The sequence below is a fragment of the Erythrolamprus reginae genome, chromosome 2 (assembly GCF_031021105.1).
Source record: "Erythrolamprus reginae isolate rEryReg1 chromosome 2, rEryReg1.hap1, whole genome shotgun sequence".
NCBI lineage: Eukaryota > Metazoa > Chordata > Lepidosauria > Squamata > Dipsadidae > Erythrolamprus > Erythrolamprus reginae.
This window is the reverse complement of record NC_091951.1, coordinates 44,778,918-44,804,380: the sequence shown is the minus strand read 5'-3', so window position 1 is coordinate 44,804,380 and position 25,463 is coordinate 44,778,918. Positions and strand designations below refer to the sequence as shown.

Genomic DNA, 25,463 nt, shown 5'->3' with positions numbered 1-25,463 from the left:
AATGAGCATCTGCTTCTAAAACCTTGCCATGCACTCTGTGTTATGTGTTTTTATACATCTACCTCCACCAACAGTGATCACAATATCAATAAGAACAATAATTGCCGGCTTACTTGTGTAGGAATCCATACACAATGATTCATACGTGCAGGAAAGGATATATCCCTTTCCAAGCCTCCTTTAAGGACTGTGAAGACTTCCAATTACTGTGCACATGAATAACACCGATTCCAGCTAAGCAGAAGGATAAAATCAGCTACAGTTTCCAACTGAGCACATGTATCAAGGAATCGTGCAGAAAGTATTTGAGAATGTTGCTTCTAAAAATAAAGACTTGGCTGAAATTTTAACAGGAGCCAAATCTTTTAAGAGTTGAGATATCTTGGGCTAGCAACAGCCTAAATTTGTTGTACAAACTATCCTTTTAGTTGAACGTCTATAGACTTACGCCATAAAAATCTGAATAAAAGAGACATTTTCTTATCAAGGGAGCTTGCAGACAAAATCAACACAAAACTCTTGAACTGCACAGCCTAGCAAATCCATAATCTTGAATCTTAGTTAATTTCTTGGAGAAACAGCGACAGCACTTAGCAATAACAGTTATACTTATATATCACTTCATATAAAGTTCAGGAGGAAAGTGTTTTTAATAGGAAAGTGAACACAAGAACAAGTGGGCACGATCAGAAGCAACATGAGAAAATATTATTTTACTGAAAGAGTAGTAGATGCTTGGAACAAACTTCCAGCAGACGTGGTTTGGTAAATCCACAGTAACTGAATTTAAACATACCTGGGATAAACATGTATCCATCCTAAGATAAAATACAGGAAATAGGATAAAGGCAGACCAGATGGACCAGGAGGTACTTTTCTGCTGTCAATCTTTTATGTTTCTATGTTTCTAGAGCTTTACAACACTCTCTGAATGATTTACAATGTCAGCATATTGCCCACAACTCTCTTGGTCCTTATTTTACCGACATTGGAAGGATGGAACGCTCGGTCAGCCTTGAGCCAGTCAAGATCAAACTCCTGTCTGGGGGCAGAATTAGCCTGCAATACTTCATTCTAACCACTGTGCCACCATGGCAGTATTGCAGGCTATGCTGTGGCCTGCCAGCAGCCTGTGCAGCTGGTGGCTGATTCCAGCAGTGCAGAGGCTGATGTGGTAATGCGCCAGAGGCCTTTGCAGCTGGCACCCGAGTTGGACAGTGAGGAGCCTGGATCACACTCCTAGGATCACCATTGGCAACCTTCTAAGCCAACTTCCAACAAGCAAAGTGCTAGGATTCCAAGTAACATACCCACAGCAAACAAAATTCTAAGGCAGACAAATTCCTCAAAGAATAAGTTTATTGGAGATGTCACATTGGCACAGGCTGGTGAAAACCGACTCTGAATATTCCCACGGTTGTCAGTTTCTCAAAACAATCAGTCCTATGGTCCAATCAGGATACTGTCCAGTTGCTAGGTGACTCCAGTTCCCTCCTTTCTGAGCACCTGCAGGAATGTCCTTGGTTCCCATGAGAAAGCATTTTGTTTTGGCTATAAACAAGTGAAGGGCTGCTCTACTTACCTGCTACCAGAGCTCCCTTGGAGGCTGTGGCGGGTGCGCACACGCCCTTCGCCACAAGATTTGGCTTCCGCGCATGCGTGGCAAGCCAAATCTCATGCGAGGATCAGTGAAGGGCTACCAAAAAAATTTTTAAGCCGCAGTGGGCGTGGCTTATGCATTTTCTTTCAACATCTTTCAGTGCAAATTGGGTCTTCTAGGGTGGGGCTCCATTTTCACTACCCCACTGCGTCTCCCCACCCCCAATCAGGGCAGTAGCCCAGCCCTGGTGAGGATGCACACAAGAGTGAGATTTTGGCTGTTTCCACCTATATATTGTTGTTGTTGTTGTTGTTGTTGTTGTTGTTATTATTATTATTATTATTATTATTATTATTATTAATTAGATTTGTATGCCGCCCCTCTCCGCAGAATCGGGGCGGTTCACGGCAACAATAAAACAATGTACAACAAATCTAATAATTTAAAAATCACTAAAAAGCCCTTCTTAAAAAGCAAACATACACACAAACATACCAGGCATAAACTGTATAGACCCGGGGGAGGTGTCTCAATTCCTCCATGCCTGACAGCAGAGGTAAGTTTTAAGGAGTTTGTGAAAGGCAAGGAGGGTGGGGGCAGTTCTAATCTCCGGGGGGAGCTGGTTCCAGAGGGTCGGGGCTGCCACAGAGAAGGCTCTTCCCCTGGGTCCCGCCAAACGATATTGTTTAGTCGACAGGACCCGGAGAAGGCCCACTCTGTGGGACCTAACTGGTCACTGGGATTCGTGCGGCAGAAGGCAGTCCCGGAGGTATTCTGGTCCGATGCCATGAAGGGCTTTAAAGGTCATATATTTGCTTCCGCGCATGCGCAGAAGCAAAAAAATGTTGAATATAGCCGAAATCTTGCTCTGTAGCGGGGGTGTCCTACTGCACACACATCTGGATTTTCCTAGTGGAGCTGTGTACCTGTCAGTGGCTATAACACCCCAACTATCTCTACCCCCCCCCCTCAGCCCTCTTCTCCGGTGTGGCAATGTTGAAGTCCCAAAATGGCCTCAGTCAGTGAAGTCAGTGGGAAAAGCCACATTGGGTTCACTACCGTTTCATTTGGGTTGCAACTGGATGTTTAATAACCGTGGAAAAAAGATCATGACGTTGAATGCAACTCATTTAACAACTGCCTTAGCAGTGAAAATTCTGTTTCTTACCATTGGGGTTGTAAGTTTAGGATTAACTTCATATTTTTATTTATTTATTTATTTATTTATCCATTCATTCATTCATTTATTGTCCAATACACAATGAGGGTTTTAGTGGGTATATATATATCTATATACACAGTAAAATACATGATGAAGGTTATAGAGGAGATACTCATAGTAAAATATATCTGAGAAAGAATAGAAAAGAAGATATAGGAATATGGCTAACATGAAGTTAAAATTGAGTACTAGGTCATTCTTTTTTTAATTTAATATTTTTATTATTTTTTATAATATCAATAACAAAAAAACATACAGTGAACACAAGAATAAGGGGACACAATCTGAAGTTAGTTGGGGGAAAGATCAGAAGCAACATGAGAAAATATTATTTTACTGAAAGAGTAGTAGATGCTTGGAACAAACTTCCAGCAGACGTGGTTGATAAATCCACAGTAACTGAATTTAAACATATATCCATCCTAAGATAAAATACAGAAAATAGTATAAGGGCAGACTAGATGGACCATGAGGTCTTTTTCTGCCGTCAGACTTCTATGTTTCTATACACACAACATACAACGTATAACAATGTGCTCAGTGTTTAAGTGCCTGCCACTAGACAACATTTATACCCCTCCACCAAAATGGGGGCGTATTTTGTATATACCGTTTTAACTCCAGAGCAATATATCTATTTACATATTATAAAGTGATGCTGATTTATTCTTTACAGCTTGGTCTCAAATTCTACTGACCACATAGCCTCTTACCTTGTCCCATCGTCCCATCAGTTCCCGCACATTGGTTTCATTGGCCGAATTCATCCTCTTAACCATGATCTCAAACTGAATATGATCCACCATGTACCAATAACAATTTTGTATTGTCCATTTTGTCGCATCCTTCCAGGCTAGGACTATTACCGCTTAAGCGCTTTCTATCACTGCTCCTTTTGTTTCTCTAAATTCTCCCATCTCGTTCATTTTAACTAATACCACCGTTTCCTTTGTAATTGTGCAAAGAATGTTTAACATCCTATTGGTGTCCTCTTGCACTTCTTTCCAAAAGTTCTGCACTACTGGGCATTCCCAAAACATATGCATAAACACCCCCTTATCTTGACACCAAAGCCGACAAGTATTCTTAACCTTCTGCTGAGAGTATGCGAGTTGAGTACTAGGTCATTCTTCAAGGACTAGATGGCCACTGAGGTCCCTTCTCTCTCTATCATTCTGTAAGTCTCCTGAATGAGAAGGGGGGTCAGACTAAATGGCCACTGAGGTCCCTTCCCTCTCTATCATTCTGTAAGTCTCCTGAATGAGAAGGGGGGGTCAGACTAGATGGCCACTGAGGTCCCTTCCCTCTCTATCATTTTGTAAGTTTCCTGAATGAGAAGGGGGGGTCAGACTAGATGGCCACTGAGGTCCCTTCCCTCTCTATCATTCTGTAAGTCTCCTGAATGAGAAAGGGGGTCAGACTAGATGGCCACTGAGGCCCCTTCCATCTCTATCATTCAACTGGTGTGTGTGTGTATGAAAGAGCAAACTGTCCCATTCTTTCCTTCCAAAAGTAGCATTTTGTTAGAACTGTTCTGATTAAATGGCGGCAAAGTGTCCCATGTGGCCAAAAGGCTGTGGCTGAATGTGGATTTTTGTGACGAAAGGGCTGGGGCGAAGAGCTAGGGGCCTTTGGGCGAGGGAGAGAATGCAGCGGCCTATCAGCTGCTGCGGAGGAAAGAGCTTCATCCAACTGGTGGAGGCAAAAAGTCCCATCCCCTTCTTCAAGTCATTCTTGGATGTGCAGTGGTGAAACTTTTGTTTCTGATGGATTTCTTTGTTTGGAGACATGTTCTACAAACGAGGAAAAGGGTTGGGATTGTTAATTAATGTGATAACTGAGAGTGGATTCTGGTGTTGGCCCTGTTGCAGGAAAATCAGAGGAGTAATACACCTGTGTGAACACAGAGGCTAATGCTGTTTTACTCACAGTTTCTTTAATGTTTACAGTTTTTGCAAATACTGTTCTCTGGTAATCAAGAGAATTGTATAAGTAGTTGTCCTGAAATGACTTGACTGTGGTTTTTATGAAGATTCAAAGCAGAGAGGGGTGTGGGGTGGAGAAGGACATGTTTTCAGCTGGGTCAGCAAACATCATGCCAGAATCATTTAGGTGAAAAACTAGGTCACTTGGTAAATACGGTACAAAAATCTTTGGATGCAAACTTATTTGGAAGGGCAAGAAAGGATGCTGCTACTCAAGGTGGACGTAAGAATAGCATAGCATAGGATAGAATAGAATAGAATAGAATAAAATAGAATAGAATAGAATAGAATAAAATAAAATAGAATATAGAATTCTTTATTGGCCAAGACTGATTGGATACACAAGGAATTTACCTTGGTGCGCATGCTCTCAGTGTACATAAAAGAAAAGATACGTTCATCAAGAATGATAAGGCACAACACTTAATGATAGTCCAGGTACAAATAAGCAATTCAGTCATATTAGAAACCAGTCAATATAAATTGTAAAGATTCAAGAAACGAAGTTACAGTCATTTGTGAGAGGAGATGGATGATGGGAATGATGAGCAAATTAATAGTAGTGGAGACTTAGTAAATGATTTGACAGTGTTGAGGGAATTATTTGTTTAGCAGAGTGATGGAGTTTGGGGGGGAAAACTGTTCTTGTGTCCAGTTGTCTTGGTGTGCAGTGCTCTGTAGTGACGTTTTGAGGGTAGGAGTTAAAACAGTTTGTGTCCAGGATGCGAGGGGTCAGTCAATATTTTCACAGCCCTCTTTTTTTTTTTTTTTTCCGGTTTTCCGGTTGTGGGAAGACTTCCGGTTGTGGTGCAGTGCTGTCGCTGTGTGTTTCCCGGTTCTCCGGGTTACATCTGGCCTTTTGCGTTGATTGATTGCCCTATCGGGCGACCGCGGACCCGTAGAGCCCAAGGTCTTTGAGGGGAAGTTTACGTGCATCCGGGGGTGTTCGGCGGACCCCCCCCGGGGGACGGGAGATCCCCCAAATCATCAACCAAAGAGATCAGCTTTTTTTTGCTGATCCGGAAGCGCTGCGCTCTGCTTTATTTTGGAAGCCGCGGTAACGACCAATACCTTTGGGGGTGTTATTGCTTGCTGCAGAAGGACTGAGGACGGTTTTTGGATTTCTGGTATACGTGTTGGTTTACTCCTTGCGAAAGAGACATCCCGGCTCTTTTTTTGAGTCTGAAGAACGGGAGGCGGCGACTTCGATCTGTGAGTGTTACGATCCCCTTGGCAAAGATGGCGACGATGACTTGGCAGAATTTACTTGAAAGTTTTTAGAATGAATTTTCGCCACGTCTATTTGTGATTTCGACTTGCCTTAGAACTATCAGCTACACTTTAAATTTTCGCAAGGAGAGAAGGTTTAAGTAACGTGTTTTGAAGGTAGGAGAAAGTTTAAACCCCCGCAACAAGAAAAATCTATTTGTCTTTGAAATAACACCCTGATTAGTTGGAAAAAAAGTAAAGCAGATAAGAGTTAAAACAGCAACCGGAAAACCCCGACCCTACTTTTCTACCTACCATTTACCCTTCCTTTCCATACCCTTTTTTGCCTTAATTTTCATTACTTTTTACCTCCCTCCTTTAATATAAATAAAGTTTGCTTATTTTTGAATTTCATACATAGATAAGATATTTTTGCTTTTTTTTTTTAACTTCCACTACTATTATCCTTTTTCTTTTTGGACATCTTTGCATATATTGGATTACTTTTGGATACTTGGAAATTGAAATTGAACAACTTGGACATTTTGATATTAGGACACCTGAATATTGGACATTCATAGATCCGGAACTTTGGACAACTTGCTAATCCTCTACTGTCTCTTTTTTTTCTCACCCTCCCTGGAACTTCGTCACTAAAATTTATCTCATCAACTACAAACAAAAGTCTTAACAAAATCATTGACCTTACTTTTTGAATTTATACCCCACCAATATCTTTCTATCAAACTCTCAATATAACTGAACCGAACTGTACCGAACTTGATCAATTTAATAGCACCATACTGTTGAACCACGAACTCTTTGATTTGGATTGATTTGGATTGAATTTTGCTTTTCTTCTAATTTACTTAAATCTCATTTTGATATCTTTGGACTATATACACTGACAAAACCTCCTTATCCAATTGTGTAATACATAAAAAATTGTAATATTTACTCTAGCTACTGAACTATTTATATAGATTATATTAAGATAGATTGTACTATATTTAGGTAGAATATACTGATAGATTACTTTGAGTTGATAGCTTTACTTTATATTAATATTAAGCTTTAGACTTTATTGTTATTTATCCTTAATTAACTTTAAATAGCAAATAGTAACTGGACTTCTTTTTGATTCTATAACTTATAGTAATTTAATGTTTTAAGATTTATCTGACTTAATCAATTTAACTGATTCAACTGATTTAAACCCTTAATAGAGTAACCCCCCGATTGATTGACTGTCTTTCCCATTATACTGAATATCGAATAATTGTACTACTGAATTATTACTTCCTTCCATTTTCTCTCCCCTTCCTTTTCTTTTCTATACATTGAGATATTACTACTGGAGTCATACTGATTTAAATGCTATTTTATTGATAATTTGAACCCTAAATGTAAACTTTCTTTCTCTTGCTACTTCTTAAGTGCAACAAATTCTGATATTCTCTTAACAATTCTCTACTAACTGTATCTTTAAAAAACAAAAACAAAAAACCTTTACTACATATACTGCAACTTTCTATACCACCTTAATCACTCTAACTTCATTACTTCTGACAACATTACATACACTTCTCTACACCACATACATCCCTTTACTACATCATACATACCATCTATATACTCTTCTAACGACCTCTCCTTAATACAAAAATGTCTACCTCAAATCAACCAACCTTAATGAAATCTTGGAAGAAAAACCCCAATCAGCCTGCAACACCAAATTCAACCCAGCAACGTTCAGCTGACTTGTCAGACAAAACATCTCTCCAACAACAAACACAGGAAATTCCCAATATATCATTAAACGCCTTATTGGAGAAGATGAACAAAATGCAAGACACATTAGATATTAATTTTGAATCTATAAAGGGAACGATGGGAGAAATGAAGCAGGACATCAAGAAAATTCAAGAACACGCGGGTCATCTTGAGGAGCGAACGAACAAATTGGAAGACCAAATGGAAGTCGTTTGTGAAACAATTACCAAGAATACAGAAAAAATAAATAATATTGAAGAATTAACCAACAGGATGGATACCAAATTTCAGTTTTCAGAAGCGAAGGCAGAATACACCAACAAATCCCTGGAAGAGTCCCTTATGAACCTGGAGCTCGAGAAATCAGCCTTTTTTTTGCGTTTCCAAAATATCATAGAAACCGATCAACAAGACCTTCCTTACATGGTGGCGACAATAATAGCTAAAATCATTGATAAACCAACGGACGAAATTTTAGCACAAATGGACGAGGTATACCGGCTTACAACTTCATACGCTAGACCAGGGGTCTCCAACCGCCGGTCCGCGGACCGGGACCGGGCCGTTGGGGGTTTTCAGCCGGTCCGCGGCACCAGGGCCCCCTCGGCCTTTCCGCGCTGCCCACCGCCCGCCCGATTTGCCCCCTCTGCTCCTCTGCCACCTCCTGCCTTTCACCGCAGCTCCTCCCGCACCCGGAACGCACGCCCTGCCCGCCTCACATTTGCCGAGAGGACTTTCGCCCCGGGCTCTCAGCAAGGGGGCTGCATGAGAGGCGGGGCCGGCGGAAGGTGATATTCAATGTCGGGGGCGCACGGGCGGTTTTGCGCGCGCTCCCTATCTCCCTGCTAGCCCACTCGGAATACTGTATTCAAAATAAGAAAAGCCTTCGCGCGTCACCGCTGAGAAGAACGGAGAGAGAACGAGAGTGAGTGAAAGCAACAGACAGCAAGATAGAGAGAAAGTGAGAAAGAGAGAGTGAGAGAAAGGGGGGAGAGAAAGAGATAGCAAGAGAGAGAGAACAAGAGAGAGAAAGAGCGTGAGAAACAAAACAAGAGAGAAAGAGTGAGAGAGAGAGAAAGCAAAAGAGACAGAAAGAAAACAAGAGAGAGAAAGTGAGAAGAAGAGAGAGAAAGAGGAGGAGAGAGAGAGAAAGAGAGAGGGGGGAGAGAGAGAAAGAGAGGGAGAAAGAGAGGGAAAGGGGGGAGAGATAGCAAGAGAGGGAGAGAGAAAGAGAGAGGGAAAGGGGGAGAGAGGGGGGAGAGAAAGAGGAGATAAAGGAAGAGGAGAGAGAGAAAGGAAGAGAAAGAAAGAAAGAAAGAGGGATAGAAAGAGAGAGAGTGAGAGATGCTCAGTGAGCCTTTCTTTGAAGTTGCTTTTCTTTCTTTCTTTCTTTCTTTCTCTTTCTTTCTTTCTTTCTTGCTCTTTTTCTTTCTCTCTTTTACCTTTCCTTCCTCTATTTCTTTTCTTTCTCCTTCCTACCTTCTTCCCTCCCTCCCTCCAGTCCTTCCTCTCTTACTCTCCCCTTTCATAAGTTTCCTTGCTTCCTTCCTCTGTTCCTGTCCCTTCCCTCTTTCCTTCTTCCTTCCTTCCTTCCTTCCTTTCCTCCCTCCATTTCTTGCTTTCCTTTTCCTTCCTCCCTTCTTTCCTCCCTCATTCCCTTCTTTCACTCCTTCCTCTCTTACTCTCCCCTTTCACACCTTTCTTTGCTTCTTTGCACCCTTCTTCTGTTCCTGTACCTTCCCTTTTTCCTTCCTTCCTTCCCACCCTCCGTCCATTCATTCACCCATTCCTCTCTTGATCGCCCCTTTTACGGCGCCGCTGACAGCTAGCTCCCCCCCCCCCCACCGGGCCATGGAAAACTGGTCTAGCTGAAAGCCGGTCCCTGGTGCAAAAAAGGTTGGGGACCTCTGCGCTAGACAGAACAGACTCCCACGAGAAGTCCATGTACGTTTTCTCAAAAGGAAATTCAGAGTCACAGCCCTCTTTTAAACTCCTGAAGTATACAGGTCCTCAATGGAAGGCAGGTTGGTAGCAACTGTTTTTTCTGCATATCTGATTATGATCTGAAATCTGTGTCTGTTTTACTGAGTTGCAGAATCAAACTAGACAGTTATAAGGTGTGATGACAGACCAGGTCTCGGAGTACCAGGAGCAGATGCTTCATCCTTCTCCTGTATGTCACTTTTTACAATCCATTCCAGGGTGGGTTTGGGCTTCTGCGCATGTGCAAAAGCAAAAAACAAGATTTATTTATTTATTTATTGGTCCAATACACAATACATATTGAAGAGAATAGACATGTAGTAATATATATAAAGAAAAGGATAGAAGAAAAGATATAAAAATAGAAGGGAAGATATATGAAAGGAAGAAAAGATATATGAGATAAAGGGGAGACAATTGGACAGGGGACGAAAGGCTCACTGGTGCACTTATGTACGCCCATTACTGACCTCTTAGGAACCTGGAGAGGTCAATCGTGGATAAGGGAGAAATGTTGGGGGTTAGGGGTTGACACTACTGAGTCCAGTAATGAGTTCCACGCTTCGACAACTCGATTGCTAAAGTCATATTTTTTACAGTCAAGCTTGAAGCGATTATTAATATTAAGTTTGAATTTGTTGTGTGCTCTTGTGTTGTTGCGGTTGAAGCTGAAGTAGTCATTGACAGGCAGGACATTACAGCATATGATCTTGTGGGCACTTAGATCGTGTTTTAGGCATCGTAGTGGAGTGGAGTGTTTTGAGTCGAGGAGAGAGAGCTGGTTCGGGGGCATGTCCAGCTGGCCATCGCTGCCAGTTCAGTTCCCACTACCGGTTCTTCCTAACAACATTTTTCCCCTTGGGGAAAACTATCAACAAATTGTTTGGGCCAAAGCTAGTGAAGAACAGAGGCAGTAGGTGGCTTCGAGGCAAAAACAAGTGGATTAGGAGTAAAACCATTATTTTTCCTCTGCTAACGCTGATCATCACAATGATACGATGCAGCAAAGGCCTAGCCAGTCCATTTTAGTCCTATTCTTCAGCATCCATTAACCTTACTGCATTCAACACAAGTCAGAAAGTATTTTCTTGCCTGGCGTTCAGCCAGCAGCATTTTTCTGAATTAAGCAGTGAGGAAAAACAGATTTGGAATATGTGCTCTTCTGAACATTGCCTGATAAGAGATATGTTGTGCAGCCAAAATATTCCAGTTTAAGTTCTGGCACATCCAATGAATTGAGCCCAAGCATCTGAGCTACAAACCAGTCCAAGGATGCTGTCAGAACTGCAGGTAATAGGAGTAGTAGAGCCAACTCCTTGTATAATTTATGGGAATTCTCCAGAACCATTCATGAGGAACATAAAAACATGAGGTCACATCAGAGGTGGGATTCAGCAGAGTCTGACAAGTTCTAGAGAACCGGTAATGGGAATTTTCAGTAGTTCGTGTTATGGCAATTAGCCCCCAGTGAGTTTGGAAAGAATTTCAAACACACACACACAGTCACAAAGAAATTAAAGCAGGTTTATCAAGCAATCTTGAAAACACAAGCTCGGATAGGAGTGAAATTACTCTCACCCGAAAAAGTCCTTGAATGCCGGGGCATGCCAAAACAAAAGAGCAGATAAGATGGTTGTAAATCTCCACAGCCACCCACGCCAAAAAAGTATTCAAGAGTTTTTTAACCCTGCTGTTCTGTTCGAAAAAAGTTACAAATCTTCTGTTCGGGTCACATACGACCCGGACCGAAAACTCTTCATTTGAAGTGCTTATGTTTGGTCAATTTGAAAACTTTTTTCACTTGGAAAGTAGTCTGAACATTTCTGCACACAATGATATGAAAATTGAAATGAAAAAAGTAAATCTTATTTGTTTATTTTGCGGATATAATGCACACACACACACACACACACACCGTTTTTGTGATTTTTTTTCAATTTATGGATAGTTTTGCTTGCAAAATGCATTCTATTTTACTAAAGTTGGTGTGGGATTGGTAGCTTGAACATTTCTGAACATAATGATATGAAAATTGAACTGGAAAAATTGATGCATATTGGTTTATTTTGTTGATGAAATGTATGCCCCCCCCCGTTTTTTTTAAAATAGTCTTCACTTTATGGATAGTTTTGCTTGCAAAATCCATTCTATTTTACTAAAGTTGGTGTGGGATTGGTAGCTTGAACATTTCTGAACATAATGATATGAAAATTGAACTGGAAAAATTGATGCATATTGGTTTATTTTGTTGATGAAATGTATGCCCCCCCCCTGTGTTCAATTATTTCAATTTATATAAAAATTATGCTGTTAATTTCAAACTTGCATACTTTTTTTTAGTAAAATGGATTTGTTTCATAAAATTAGTTCTCTGGCTACAATGTGGTTGATTTTCAAAAGGATATTCCAAATATTTCTAGCCAAATATGTATAAAAAGTGACAATAATGGCACACAGCAAGGCCGAGGGGGGGGGGGTGGCCCTTTTGTGGCAAAAATAAACCAATAAGAACCATTTTTTCCAGTTCATTTATATTTTTCTTATATTCAGAAATGTTCAATTTAGTATATCAAACCTTTTGGGGGGAAATTCCTTAGGGATTTGTAGCCTTAAAAAATAGAAATTGACACGAAATTCAAAAAGGATGGGGGGAGGGGCTTTTTGATCAAAATAAAAATATAAGTCTCAATTTTTCCAGTTCAATTTTCATATCATTATGTTCATAAATGTTCAAACTAGTTTTCCAGTTGAAAAAGTTTTCAAAAAGATCAAATTCAAGTACCTAAAAAAATTATTTTTGGTCCGGTCATATACGAACAGAAACAGACTCGAAGTTATGATTTTTTTTTGCCCAGGAAACAATTAGCCACCACCCCAAAAATATTTTTTGATGATCAGCATTGTTAAATTGAGTAAATGAATGCCTAAGATTTTAAAGAATATTTCGGATTTGGAGCATAAAAAAATAAAAAGTGAAAATGGTTGCAAGCAGCTGAGGGGGGGAGAAGGCCTTATTTCTGATGTTAAAAAACCAATAAGAATCATTTTTTTCAGTTCCTTTATATTTTTCTTATATTCAGAAATGTTCAAGCTACCAATCCCACAACAACTTTAGTAAAATAGAATGCATTTTGCAAGCAAAACTATCCATAAATTGAAAATAATTTCACAAAAACGGGGGGGGGCGTGCATTATATCAGCAAAATAAACCAATAAGATTTACTTTTTTCATTTCAATTTTCATTCCATTGTGTGCAGAAATGTTCAGACTATTTTCCAAGTGAAAAAAGCTTTCAAAAAGACCAAACATAAGCACTGCAAATGAAGAGTTTTCGGTCCGGGTCAGGGTGCCCAGCAAAAACTAAGCGCCCCCCCCCCCAAAAAAAATTCTCATAGAGAGAACCCCTGAAATGATGAAAAGTCATGAAATTTCAAGTTTCAGATATGCAGGGAAAATGTTTTACAGGGTACTCAAACTTGATTTCGGGTCACATACGACCCGAACAGAACAGCAGTGAAGTGTCCAAAGTTCAGTAGAAGTCCTTGAATAATACGAGCTGTAGCAATGTTCTTTCAGAAGTCTCTTTCTCAAATGGATAAACGCCCACAGCCCATGGTTCCCAATGCCCGTAATTTATCGCAAAACACATTAACATAATTACCCCTTGAACAGGTGTGCTCACTTACCTTCTGAAACGCCTGTGCTACTGCTCCCTTCTTACCATAAACCTGAGCACACGGGAATCCACAAGTGTGTCCTCCTCTGGTTCTGATGACTCACTAATTGGAGCACTGACTGGTTGGGTGGCTGCACCCATCTCTCCATCTGTTTCCTCTTCTCCACGGTCTGTCCCTGGCTGTGAGTCAACTACACTGTCTGATTCGATTATTTATTTATTTATTTATTTATTTATTTATTTATTTATTTATTTTGTCCAATACACAATGAATATATTACACATAGTAAAATACAGGATGAAGGTTATAGAGGAGATACTCATAGTAAAATATATCTATGAAAGAATAGAAAAGATAAAGTAATAGACCATATCAATGAAAGAATAGAAGAAGAGATATAGGAATAGAAGAAAGGTATAGGAGATATAGGAGAGCAATAGGACAGGGGACGGAAGGCACTCTAGTGCACTGGTACTCGCCCCTTACTGACCTCTTAGGAATCTGGATAGGTCAACCGTAGATAATCTAAGGGTAAAGTGTTGGGGGTTTGGGAATGACACTACGGAGTCTGGTAATGAGTTCCACGCTTCGACAACTCGGTTACTGAAGTCATATTTTTTACAGTCAAGTTTGGAGTGGTTAATATTAAGTTTAAATCTGTTGTGTGCTCTTGTGTTGTTGTGGTTGAAGCTGAAGTAGTCACCGACAGGCAGGACGTTGCAGCATATGATCTTGTGGGCAATACTTAGATCTTGTTTAAGGCGTCTTAGCTCTAGGCTTTCTAGGCCCGGGATTGAAAGTCTAGTCTCGTAGGGCATTCTGTTTCGAGTGGAGGACAGAAGGGCTCTTCTGGTGAAGTATCTTTGGACATTTTCAAGGGTGTTGATGTCTGAGATGCGATATGGGTTAATTTAATTTATGCGATATTCTGCTGGCGATAAAACAGGTCTGTGATAACCCAAGGATTCCCCTAAATCAACATTCAAATTCCCCACTGCAGGAGCTGGCCCAGAGCCAACCACAACATTTCGAAGAACTTGTAGCAGAAATTTTGAATAGTTTAGAGAATCTGTAAATATTACCTCTGGCTGGCCTTGCCCCCATCTATTCTCGGCCTCCCGAGTCCCAGCTGATCGGGAGGGAATGGACATTTTGCAGTAACCTTCCCCTGGAGTGGGGAGGGAGTGGAGATCTTACAGTATCCTTCCCTTGCCACGCCCACCAAGCCATGCTATGCCCACCAAGCCACACCCACAGAACTGGTAGTAAAAAATATTGGGTCATATATCTACTATTTCCGGACTGGGATAAAAAAATGAATGAAGATAGACTCTGTGTTTTGCTGCACTTTAGCCACCTTTTCAGGTAATAAATAGAGTTAGTAAGGTAAATAACATCTTCTGCCTCCTATAAACTTTGTGAGTTTGCCTTGTGGCATTTGTGGATTTTTAAAAATGGATTTATAAGAAGAGGAATCTAATGTTGGCAATATTTTCAGGGGTATGCTACGTGTGCTTATACCTCTTGCAAAAGGATATAAGACCAATTGGGTTGAAAATGATTTCTCTTGACTTCTTAAAGATTGATCTGCCTTATTTGTAGGAACAGGATTTTTTTCTGGTTGAAGGTGACACTTGACACAGGAAGGCATTCAGACAATAAGACATACAGTATTTCAACTCAGGACAGTCTCTAAAATTGAATGTAACTTAATTTCCACTTATGCTAAGCCAAATAAACAATTTTCTGTTATTTCACTTTCCTCCCTTTTGAACAGAAAAGGATCGAAGTTCAGTTACAGATTATTTAGTGACTTTTTACCATCTTTCTGAGGTGCCATTTATCCTGTTTAGAGTGGAAGGCGGGGCGAAAAGCATTTTAAAATATTTTGTATGGATAGATTTTTGTGATGAGCCCAAGCAGCGAGTAGTTGTGGTCTGTCTGACCACCATGCCTCTACTCTGCTCCCCTCTTTACACTTCCACCCTTGTGTAACCAAGTTCCTTCTGCACCTTTGTTAGAGTAGTATCAGAATTTCTATTGTGCAGTTTGGCAGTAGCACTTATTATTATTATTATTATTATTATTATTATTATTATTATTTATTGGATTTGTATGCCGCCCCTCTCCAGAGACTCGGGGCAGCTAACAGCAATAACAAGACAGCATACAATAATAATCCAATACTAAAAACACTGAAAAACCCATTATTATAAAAACCAAACATGCATACAGACATACCATGCATAAAATTGTAAAGGCCTAGAGGGAAAGAGTATCTCAATTCCCCCATGCCTGGCGGCAGAGGTGGGTTTTAAGTAGCTTACGAAAGGCAAGGAGGGTGGGGGCAATTCTAATCTCTGGGGGGAGTTGGTTCCAGAGGGCCGGGGCTGCCACAGAGAAGGCTCTTCCCCTGGGTCCCGCCAAGCGACATTGTTTAGTTGACGGGACCCGGAGAAGACCCACTCTGTGGGACCTAACTGGTTGCTGGGATTCGTGCAGCAGAAGGCGGTCCCTGAGATAATCTGGTCTGGTGCCATGAAGGGCTTTATGGGTGTTGTGCGATGGATAGTTCTGGACAATGTAGGGGTCTTCATCTCCGGTGTTAGCAATGCACTTCCAGAGACCGGTGTGGGCAAGCATGTGTCCAGTGGGCACATGTGGGCGCATTGGCGCAAGATTCGGCTTCTGTGCATGCGCCAGAAGTAAAATATTGTGCGAGGATGCCGATTTTTGCTGATTTCTTCGCTTCCGTGGATGCGTGGATGCAAAAAACCGCCGAAAATCATTGAAATCTTACGCCCACGAGCGTCCTCGTGTGAGGTTACGCCATTTGATGGATTGAATATACAATCATAACTTTGACATGAAAGCTGGGGAGAAAAAAATTGTTTGGTGTTATTTTGATTGATTAATTTTTAAGACGGTATTTTAAATGTAGATTATATTGTAGATTTCTAACATGTTTTGGAATAGAAATCAGATAGATAGATAGATAGATAGATAGATAGATAGATAGATAGATAGATAGATAGATAGATAGATAGATAGATAGATAGATAGATAGATAGATAGATAGATAGATTGATAGATTGATAGACGGATAGACGGATAGACGGATAGACGGATAGACAGATAGACAGATAGACAGATAGATAGATAGATAGATAGATAGGATAGATAGATAGATAGATAGATAGATAGATAGATAGATAGATAGATGATAGATGGATGGATGGATGGATGGACACATACATACATAGAGATAGACAGACAGGCAGGCAGACAACATCTAAAGATAAAGTGTAAGCACTCTCTATACGAAATAAATAAATCCAAAAAGATTTGATTTGAAACGGGAGCTAGAAAAATATGCATCCTGAATCCCTCGGCACTGCCTCTCAGGCTTTCATGGAGAAGTCACAGCAGGCAGGGCTGGTGGCGTTGGCAATGAGATCTATTGTGAGGAAGCGAGCCCAGATCTCTCAGCACCGTTTCCGGCTTTTAATTTTGGCTCCAGGCTTGCAGAGATCTCTCGCCTTCAAAAAGCGCCACAACTCATCCTGTCAAATCTTTCGCTTCAGCAGCAAAGACATGCTTGGCAATAGACCCTGGGAGATATTTGGCTTGGTAGAATTCAGCTGTGCAGTTCTCTTTTAATGAACCGAGTGCGTGATTTTGACGCCTTCGGCGCGTGGCATTGCAGTTGGAGACAAATGCCGTCCAAGTCTCAGTTGGGTAAAAAAAAATTGCCCGCTCAATTCACCGATCTTTCCCTCTTTCTCCTTCTTCTAGGGAACCAGTCCAGTCCCCTGGGATCGGCAGAAGGATTTAATCTGGCTAAGAAGAAATGGGAGCCTTTGCCCTCCATGCCGACCGGGCGCTGCTCTTGCGCCAGTTTGGAGGCACCCAACCTACTCTTTGTGATCGGAGGGGTGGCTCAAGGCCCCAGCGATGCGGTGGAAGCCCTGAGCTTACAGGAAGAGGTCTGATCGGACAGGGTTACGAAAAGGTTCCTCCCGCCAGCACCAAGGAAGGACTCAAAAAGTGCCTGTTGACGACAGCGTTCGCACACGAGGAAGGGAGCAGGGAGAGAAGAGCGTTATTGCCGGCGCGGAGGCCTGCTGCAGTGACTTTTCCTTTGTTTTTCGGCCGTTCTGCAAATGACTCATTTCATGTCTGCAAAAGCATCAAGTAGCTCAGAGACCAGAGCAGTCTGTTCTGTAGGCTAGGCAGGAGGAGGAGGGGGTCAAGCAGTTTAGCAGCTCCGAGTGCCAGGGACCAAAGTAGGTTTTGACCGCGGCCGATTCTTTCGATAAACAGCCTGCAAATATCTTCGCATAGCTTTCCAAAGGACCAGGATTGGGAATTTGGGCTTGGTCCCGGTGAACTCTTGATCGAAGCGGCTGGGTGATAGCCTCCCGATGAGCAAAAAACCTCTCCAGTTCTACTCTACTTCCTTTGGGTTATTTACTTATATTCCACTGCAATAGAATATAAAGCCAACATACCACAAGAATACTGTCATTTTAATTTTTTTTATTTTAATATACAGTGGTACCTCTTCTTATGAACTTAATTTGTTCCGTGACCAGGTTCTTAAGTGAAAAAGTTTTAAGAAGCAATTTTTCCCATAGGAATCAATATAAAACCAAATGATGCGTGCGATTGGGGAAACCACAGGGAGGGTGCAGGCCCTCCTCCCTAGAGAGGCCCCACAGAGGCTTCTCCCTGCCTTTTCCAGCCCTGTTACCTCCCAGGAGATTCCCAGAGAGGTCCCACAGAGACTTCTCCCTGCCTTTCCCGGTCCTGTTTCCTCCCAGGATATTCCTAGAGAAGCCCCACGGAGGCTTCTCCCCACCTTTTCCAGCCATTTCTTCCCAGAAGATTCCTAGAGAGGCCCCACGGAGGCTTCTCCCCACCTTTTCTGGCCCTGTTTCCTCCCAGAAGTTTCTTAGAGAGGCCCCACGGAGGCTTCTCCCCACCTTTTCTGCCCCTGTTTCCTCCCAGGAGATTCCCAGAGAGGCCCCATGGAGGCTTCTCCCTGCCTTTTCCGGTTACAGTTTCGGAGGCTCAGGTTTGTAAGTGAAAAATGGTTCTTGAGAAGAGGCAAAAAAATCTTGAATACCCGGTTCTTATCTAGAAAAGTTCGTAAGTAGAGGCATTTGTTGGTAGAGGTACCACTGTATATATATTTTTGGGGGCTTTGTTGAAGCTCTCTAGCTTGGAAGATCTTCCCTCCCCCTTTCTGTGGCTCAGCTATTCTGCAGTCTGTCATTGCCGCATTACTAAGACTCCTCCATGGCATCCCGCTATTTAATCGTCCCCAAGAAAAAAAGGGGTAAGTGATGACCCGAGTTGGTTGAATTCAGGAGATCCCATTTGCAATGAAGTCATTACAAAGCTGCCTTCTAGCCAAGCCTGTTTGGGCAGCATAGTTTGTCTCTTTAATTTATGAAAGATGGCAACGTTCCTTCAGCTGGGTCTGAGGAAAGAGGAACCCGGAAGCGGTGTCCCCCACGGAGCAGGTGCTCCAGTATTTTTGCTTCAAGTTGTGATCGCTCTCCTTGTGCTGATGCCTCTCTTGCTGCATAGCTGAGTTGACTCTAGGATTCTGGGTGTAGCCGTTGCACCCCACGTGGTATGTTCCTAACTCTGTGTGTCTCATGTAGCACATAAGGTGCCCTCTAGTTCAGTGCCTGGGAGGTGGTGTAGCGCCTCACGTCATAAAAATCTGGATTTTTTCCCCCCTGGCAAGCTGTCTGATTCACTGTCAGGTTATATCCTCATTCAATGTTGGATTAGACCAGTGGTGAAATCTAAGAAATGTTTGTCTACCGGTTCTGGGGACGTGTCGGAGTCATGTGATAGGGTGGGTGTGGCTATGTAGTCATGTGACTGGGGGATCAAAAGACGGAAGCTCACTTTAACTATGTCCTGCTGGAACAAGGCTAGACTAGATGACCTCCAGGTCCCTCCCAGCGCTGGATTACCCTCTGAAGCTGCATCTATGCCAGGTTTGTAGTCCTTCCTTTCCCTTTTTCCACCTTCCCTTTCTTCCTCCCCTTTCTTTCTCTCTTTTTCTTTCTTCCTTTCTTTCTCTTTTTCTCTTTCTTGTTACGCCAGGCTTCACGTTACGAGCCCCAATTAAGTCAGGAATGTAAATTCAAACACACGCTGTTGCAGAGTAAACAGAAAAACAGTTTATCCAAAATAATGCTATGCACACGCACTTTAAACTGAGAAAATTAGCTCACACATAGATTGCAAGCTGCGAGAGACAAAAACAAATAGAGTAGGGAAGAGAAGCTGTGAGAGCGTCACAGCCAAACCTCTTCAAGTGAGTCCACAAGATTTCGTTAGCTGTGAAATATGCAAAACAGTCTCTGAAAGTCCTGGAACGAGGTATCCTACTCCAAACGGATAAACTCCCACATGCGCTCTCTGCAACGCTGGTAATTTATCAGCAATCCCATTAGCCTAATTGCCTCAGTCAAAGGTGTTCTCCCTTATCTTCTAAGATACCTGGACAGTTGTTCCCTTCTCATCATAAACCTGCACCAACAAGCATCTATTAACCGATCCTCCTCGAGTATGATGACTCACTAATGGGATCATTAGCTAATGGGCTGACTGCCTCCACCTCTCTGTCCAATTCTTCTTCTCCCCCAGCATCTGACCTTGACAATGACTTCATTGTCAGAAGCTACTGGCAGTAAGACAAGTCTCTGGGAACCTGAGGATTCTCTTAAACCAACATCCACATTCCTCGTTGCAGGAGCTGGCCCAGAGCCAACCACATCATCCCCTCCCCCCCCCAGAAGGCCCCTCCCCTGAACCCTGCTTGTGCGGAAACTGCATGTGAAAAGCCTGAATGAGCACAGGAGCATCCACCAGCGCGGCAGGGAAAGTAAGTAGAATGCTTGGCTGCATAGCTAGAGGTATAACAAGCAGGGAGATGGATCCCACTGTATGGAGCGCTGGTAAGACCACATTTGGAATACTGTGTTCAGTTCTGGAGACCTCACCTACAAAAAGATATTGACAAAATGGAACGGATCCAAAGACGGGCTACAAGAATGGTGGAAGGTCTTAAGCATAAAAAGTATCAGGAAAGACTTAATGAACTCAATCTGTATAGTCTGGAGGACAAGGTAAAGAGATTGTTAAAGGGTTAAATAAGGTTCAGGAGGGAAGTGTTTTTAATAGGAAAGTGAACACAAGAACAAAGGGACACAATCTGAAGTTAGTTGGGGGAAAGATCAGAAGCAACGTAAGAAAATATTATTACTGAAAGAGTAGTAGATGCTTGGAACAAACCTCCAGCAGACGTGGTTGGTAAATCCACAGTAACTGAATTTAAACATGCCTGTAATAAACATCATTATAATAATAATTATTATTTATTAGATTTGTATGCAGCCCTTCTCCGAAGACTCAGGAGAATATGTTCACAGGAACCTATACCCATCCTAAGATAAAATACAGGAAATAATATAAGGGCAGACTAGATGGACCATGAGGTCTTTTTCTGCCGTCAATCTTCTATGTTGCTATGCGCAAAGCGTTCTACGCTTGCGCAGAGGGTAAAAGAACCCCAATGGCGCCATCCAGGTGGTTGGACGGGGCCTCGCGCTGCCTTCATGACCAACTCTCCGACGACTGACAGACACGAGCAAACCATGAGCCTTTCACCCCTGCTGCGAGTGGATGTTCAAATGAATCAATCCCCCATTCTAAAACCCTGTATTTCCATAATTCCAAATTGCAGAGATGCTTCTAAACAGGTCGAAGCCATGTTGTACTCCCCTAAACTGAGATGGCCAGTCTTGAGTAAGAGGAAAACTAGCTGTCCCTATGGCCAATACTAATCTTGCCTCTTCCCAACTGCTATATAACAGTGCCAAGTTAACTGCAATCCGTTGGCTTCAAGCCAAGGTAATTTTGATGCTACCCTTAGAGCAGTGATTTTCAACCTTTTTTGAGCCGCGGCACATTTTTTACATTTACAAAACCATGGGGCACATTGAGTTGGGGGGGAGGGGGGCTAAAAAAGTTTGGACAAAAAAATTCTCTCTCTTCCTCCCTTTTGTTCTATTTCTCCCTCTTTCTCTCCCCTTTTCTCTCTCCATCCCTTTCTTTCTCTCTTCCTTCTTTCCTCTTTTTTGCTCTTTCTCTCTCCCTCCTTCCCTCCCTCTCTTTCTCTCTCTTGCTTTCTTTCTCTCTTGTTCTCTTTCTCTCTCTTGCTTGCTTTCTTTCTTTCTCTCTCTCTCTTGCTTGCTTTCTCTTGTTTTCTTTCTCTCTCTTGCTTTCTCTTTCTCTTGTTTTCTTTCTCTCTCTGAGCTTCGCGGCACACCTGACCATGTCTCGCGGCACACTAGTGTGCCATGGCACACTGGTTGAAAAACACTGCCTTAGAGGATGTAAGAATGAGGACGGCCTAAAGCTTCCTCCCTCCCCCCCATATAAAGGCTGGGAGTAAAATAAAGGCAGTGTGTCACAGGCACACAGTAGAATAGAAATGTCATTGAGATACATATCTCGCTCCAAGACGACAAAGGCCCTTAAGATCCTCCTGAAAGAGTCAAATGCACAGATTAAGTAACAGCTTACCAGAACTGCATTTTAGGAAGCCTCTGATTAAGGATGAAAACGTGGCCACCAGGAAGCTTTAAAACCACTGCAACACTGAGATGGCTGTCTATGGAGATTTTCAGTCATCCAGGTTGTCCCAAAGGTGTTTCTTCAAAGGGGCAACAGGACTTTCTGGGGGTTTTTTTTTTCTGAAGATGTTTTGCCACTTCTTGGACGAGAAGTGAAATATCTTCCAAGAAACCAGACCGTTCAGTTGCCTCTTTGAAAAAGCACTTTTGGGACTGAGATGGGTGGCCTCTAATTTAATAAATAAATTAGAAAGCAAGCTAACCAAGGTCCATCTTAAGCTTGAAGCCAACCTTGAAATTGATGGCTACACGTTTTGGTTTTCACTTCTTTAAGGATAGAGTGGCACCTCTAGTTAAGAATTCGTACCGTGACCAGGTTCTTAAGTAGAAAGGTTTGTAAGAAGAAGCAATTTTTCCCATAGGAATCAATGTAAAAGCAAATAATGCGTGCCATTGGGGAAACCCCAGGGAGGCTTCTCTCCACCTTTTCTGGCCGTTTCCTCCCAGGAGATTCCTAGAGAGGCCCCACGGAGGCTTCTCCCTGCCTTTTCCGGTTACAGTTTCGGAGGCTCAGGTTTGTAAGTGGAAAATGGTTCTTGAGAAGAGGCAAAAAAATCTTGAACACGTTCGTAGATAGAGGTACCACTTAGAAACATAGAAACATAGAAGTCTGACGGCAGAAAAAGACCTCATGGTCCATCTAGTCTGCCCTTATACTATTTTCTGTATTTTATCTTAGGATGGATATATGTTTATCCCAGGCATGTTTAAATTCAGTTACTGTGGATTTATCTACCACGTCTGCTGGAAGTTTGTTCCAAGGATCTACTACTCTTTCAGTAAAATAATATTTTCTCATGTTGCTTTTGATCTTTCCCCCAACTAATTTCAGATTGTGTCCCCTTGTCCTTGTGTTCACATTCCTATTAAAAACACTTCCCTCCTGGACCTTATTTAACCCTTTAATATATTTAAATGTTTCGATCATGTCCCCCCTTTTCCTTCTGTCCTCCAGACTATACAGATTGAGTTCATTAAGTCTTTCCTGATACCTTTTATGCTTAAGACCTTCCACCATTCTTGTAGCCCGTCTTTGGACCCGTTCAATTTTGTCAATATCTTTTTGTAGGTGAGGTCTCCAGAACTGAACACAGTATTCCAAATGTGGTCTCACCAGCATTCTATATAGCGGGATCATAATCTCCCTCTTCCTGCTTGTTATACCTCTAGCTATGCAGCCAAGCATCCTACTTGCTTTCCCTACCGCCTGACTGCACTGTTCACCCATTTTTAGACTGTCAGAAATCACTACCCCTAAATCCTTTTCTTCTGAAGTATTTGCTAACACAGAACTGCCGATACAATACTCAGATTGAGGATTCCTTTTCCCCAAGTGCATTATTTTACATTTGGAAACATTAAACTGCAGTTTCCATTGCTTTGACCATTTATCTAGTAAAGCTAAATCATTTACCATATTACAGACGCCTCCAGGAATATCAACCCTATTGCATACTTTAGAGTCATCGGCAAATAGGCAAACCTTCCCTACCAAACCTTCCGCTATGTCACTCACAAACATATTAAAAAGAATAGGACCCAGAACAGACCCTTGTGGCACACCGCTTGTAACCTGTCTCTGCTCAGAATACTCGCCATTAACAATAACTCTCTGATGTCTACGCTTCAGCCAGCTGCAAATCCATTGAACTATCCAGGGATTAAGTCCAATCTTCACTAATTTATCTATCAGCTCTTTATGTGGAACCGTATCAAAGGCTTTGCTGAAGTCCAGGTAGGCAATATCCACAGCACCACCTTCATCCACTGTGTTTGGATTTGGACACAAACACTACACTCAAAATACAGCACAATTTTGGCTGTACACAATTCATACCCAACAGCATATGAACTTATTACCAGTAATCATTAGACCTTAGATATAATGATCGAACAAATTAAATCATCATCTGTTGATAATACTTCATAAATGTGGACCTTGGATGTATTTCTGTCATGGGTTACAAGATTTTGCTATTAATAGTTCCTTAATTTCCAATTTCAAGCTATAATGTTAAGGAGAGAATAATCCAATACCTCAAAATAATGGTGGCCTACAAAAGTTTAATGCATACCAAAGGTTATGACATTTTTCTGACCAAGACCCGGCTGAATTAAAATCCAATCTAACAAGTATGATTATTATCCATCTATTCATATGAAAAGTTAAAAGTCACTAATGATAGATCTAGAACAGTGGTTCTCAACCTTTCTAATGCTGCGACCCCTTAATACAGTTCCTAATGTTGTGGTGATCCCCAACCATAAGTCTAGCGCCAATTCTCCCAACAGAGCTTTAAGTTGATTGGCAGGACAGTCAGAAAGACACCCTCACTGTAAACACCTGATTGAAAAAATATGTTCCAAGGCACCAAAATAGAAGCTTTAGTTGCTAACACCATGGAAAATTTGTCTTTCCCCTTGGTCTTAGGTGTTCTATCCCGGGCCAACGCAGATTGAAAACAAAGGAGGAATCCACGCCCTGATAGTTCAAATACATATTTTTATATCGCAAACGCCATTTATACAAGTCAAATTCATGCATGTGAGTTCACCTTGGCAGCTTCTCAGTGAGAGGAGTTAAAAGACAACAGTCCTGTGGCTAGGCTGCTGCCGAAGATCAAAACTAATTGCGAATTCCTTCATGAGATAACGAGTGTCCAGTTTCACTGACTTACATTTACAGCTTTTCAGCATCTCCGCAGACGGGGCACTTTTACTCCAAGGATTTTAGCAGGGAAATAACAGTTGGCTAGCGTAACCTGGCTAAAACCTCAAACGTCAACTGACTCCATTGCAAAGCATTGAAACTCCACCCCGAATTTCCCATCCGCCACCCTTAAATACCTATGGGGAGTGGTCAACAATTCCCTAGAGTTAACAAACTACAGACTACTTCCTTTTCCCATACAAGTGTTCTTGTCTTTTTCTTAGTTTTCTAAAGTGGACATCTAGCAAAGGCTCATGGTCCTCCTCCTCTTCCTCTAAGTCAGACCTTACTGTCATTGGCATATCTGCCACCTCTGCTGGTCCTTCAGGTTCATCCAGGTCTACTTCTCCCTCACTCTCAGTCTCTGCATCAGCTGGCAAAACCACTGGCCCAGGGTACCAAGATGGGCCTGGCTCATCCTCCTCAGAATCTATCATTAGACTCTGGTGAGTTTGGCAACCCCTGTGAAACGGTCGTTCAACCACCAAAGGGGTCCCGACCCACAGGTTGAGAACCACTGATCTACAAGAAAATCATTTTTGAAATCACTAACGATAGATATCAATAAAGAAGCTTTCTC

At 42.0% G+C, this 25,463-nt stretch overlaps 1 protein-coding gene across 2 annotated transcripts in view; it reads left to right on the top strand.

The window, feature by feature from the left end:
- Positions 1-19,204, top strand: part of KLHDC8B (kelch domain containing 8B) — a 75,758-nt gene extending 56,554 nt beyond the window's left edge. For both annotated transcript variants that reach the window (XM_070738038.1, XM_070738039.1), the window contains exon 6: positions 17,246-19,204. In XM_070738038.1, coding sequence (XP_070594139.1) covers positions 17,246-17,442 — 197 coding nt within the window. In that variant the 3' untranslated portion in view covers positions 17,443-19,204. The remainder of the gene's footprint in view (positions 1-17,245) is intronic.
- Positions 19,205-25,463: the final 6,259 nt, after the last annotated feature.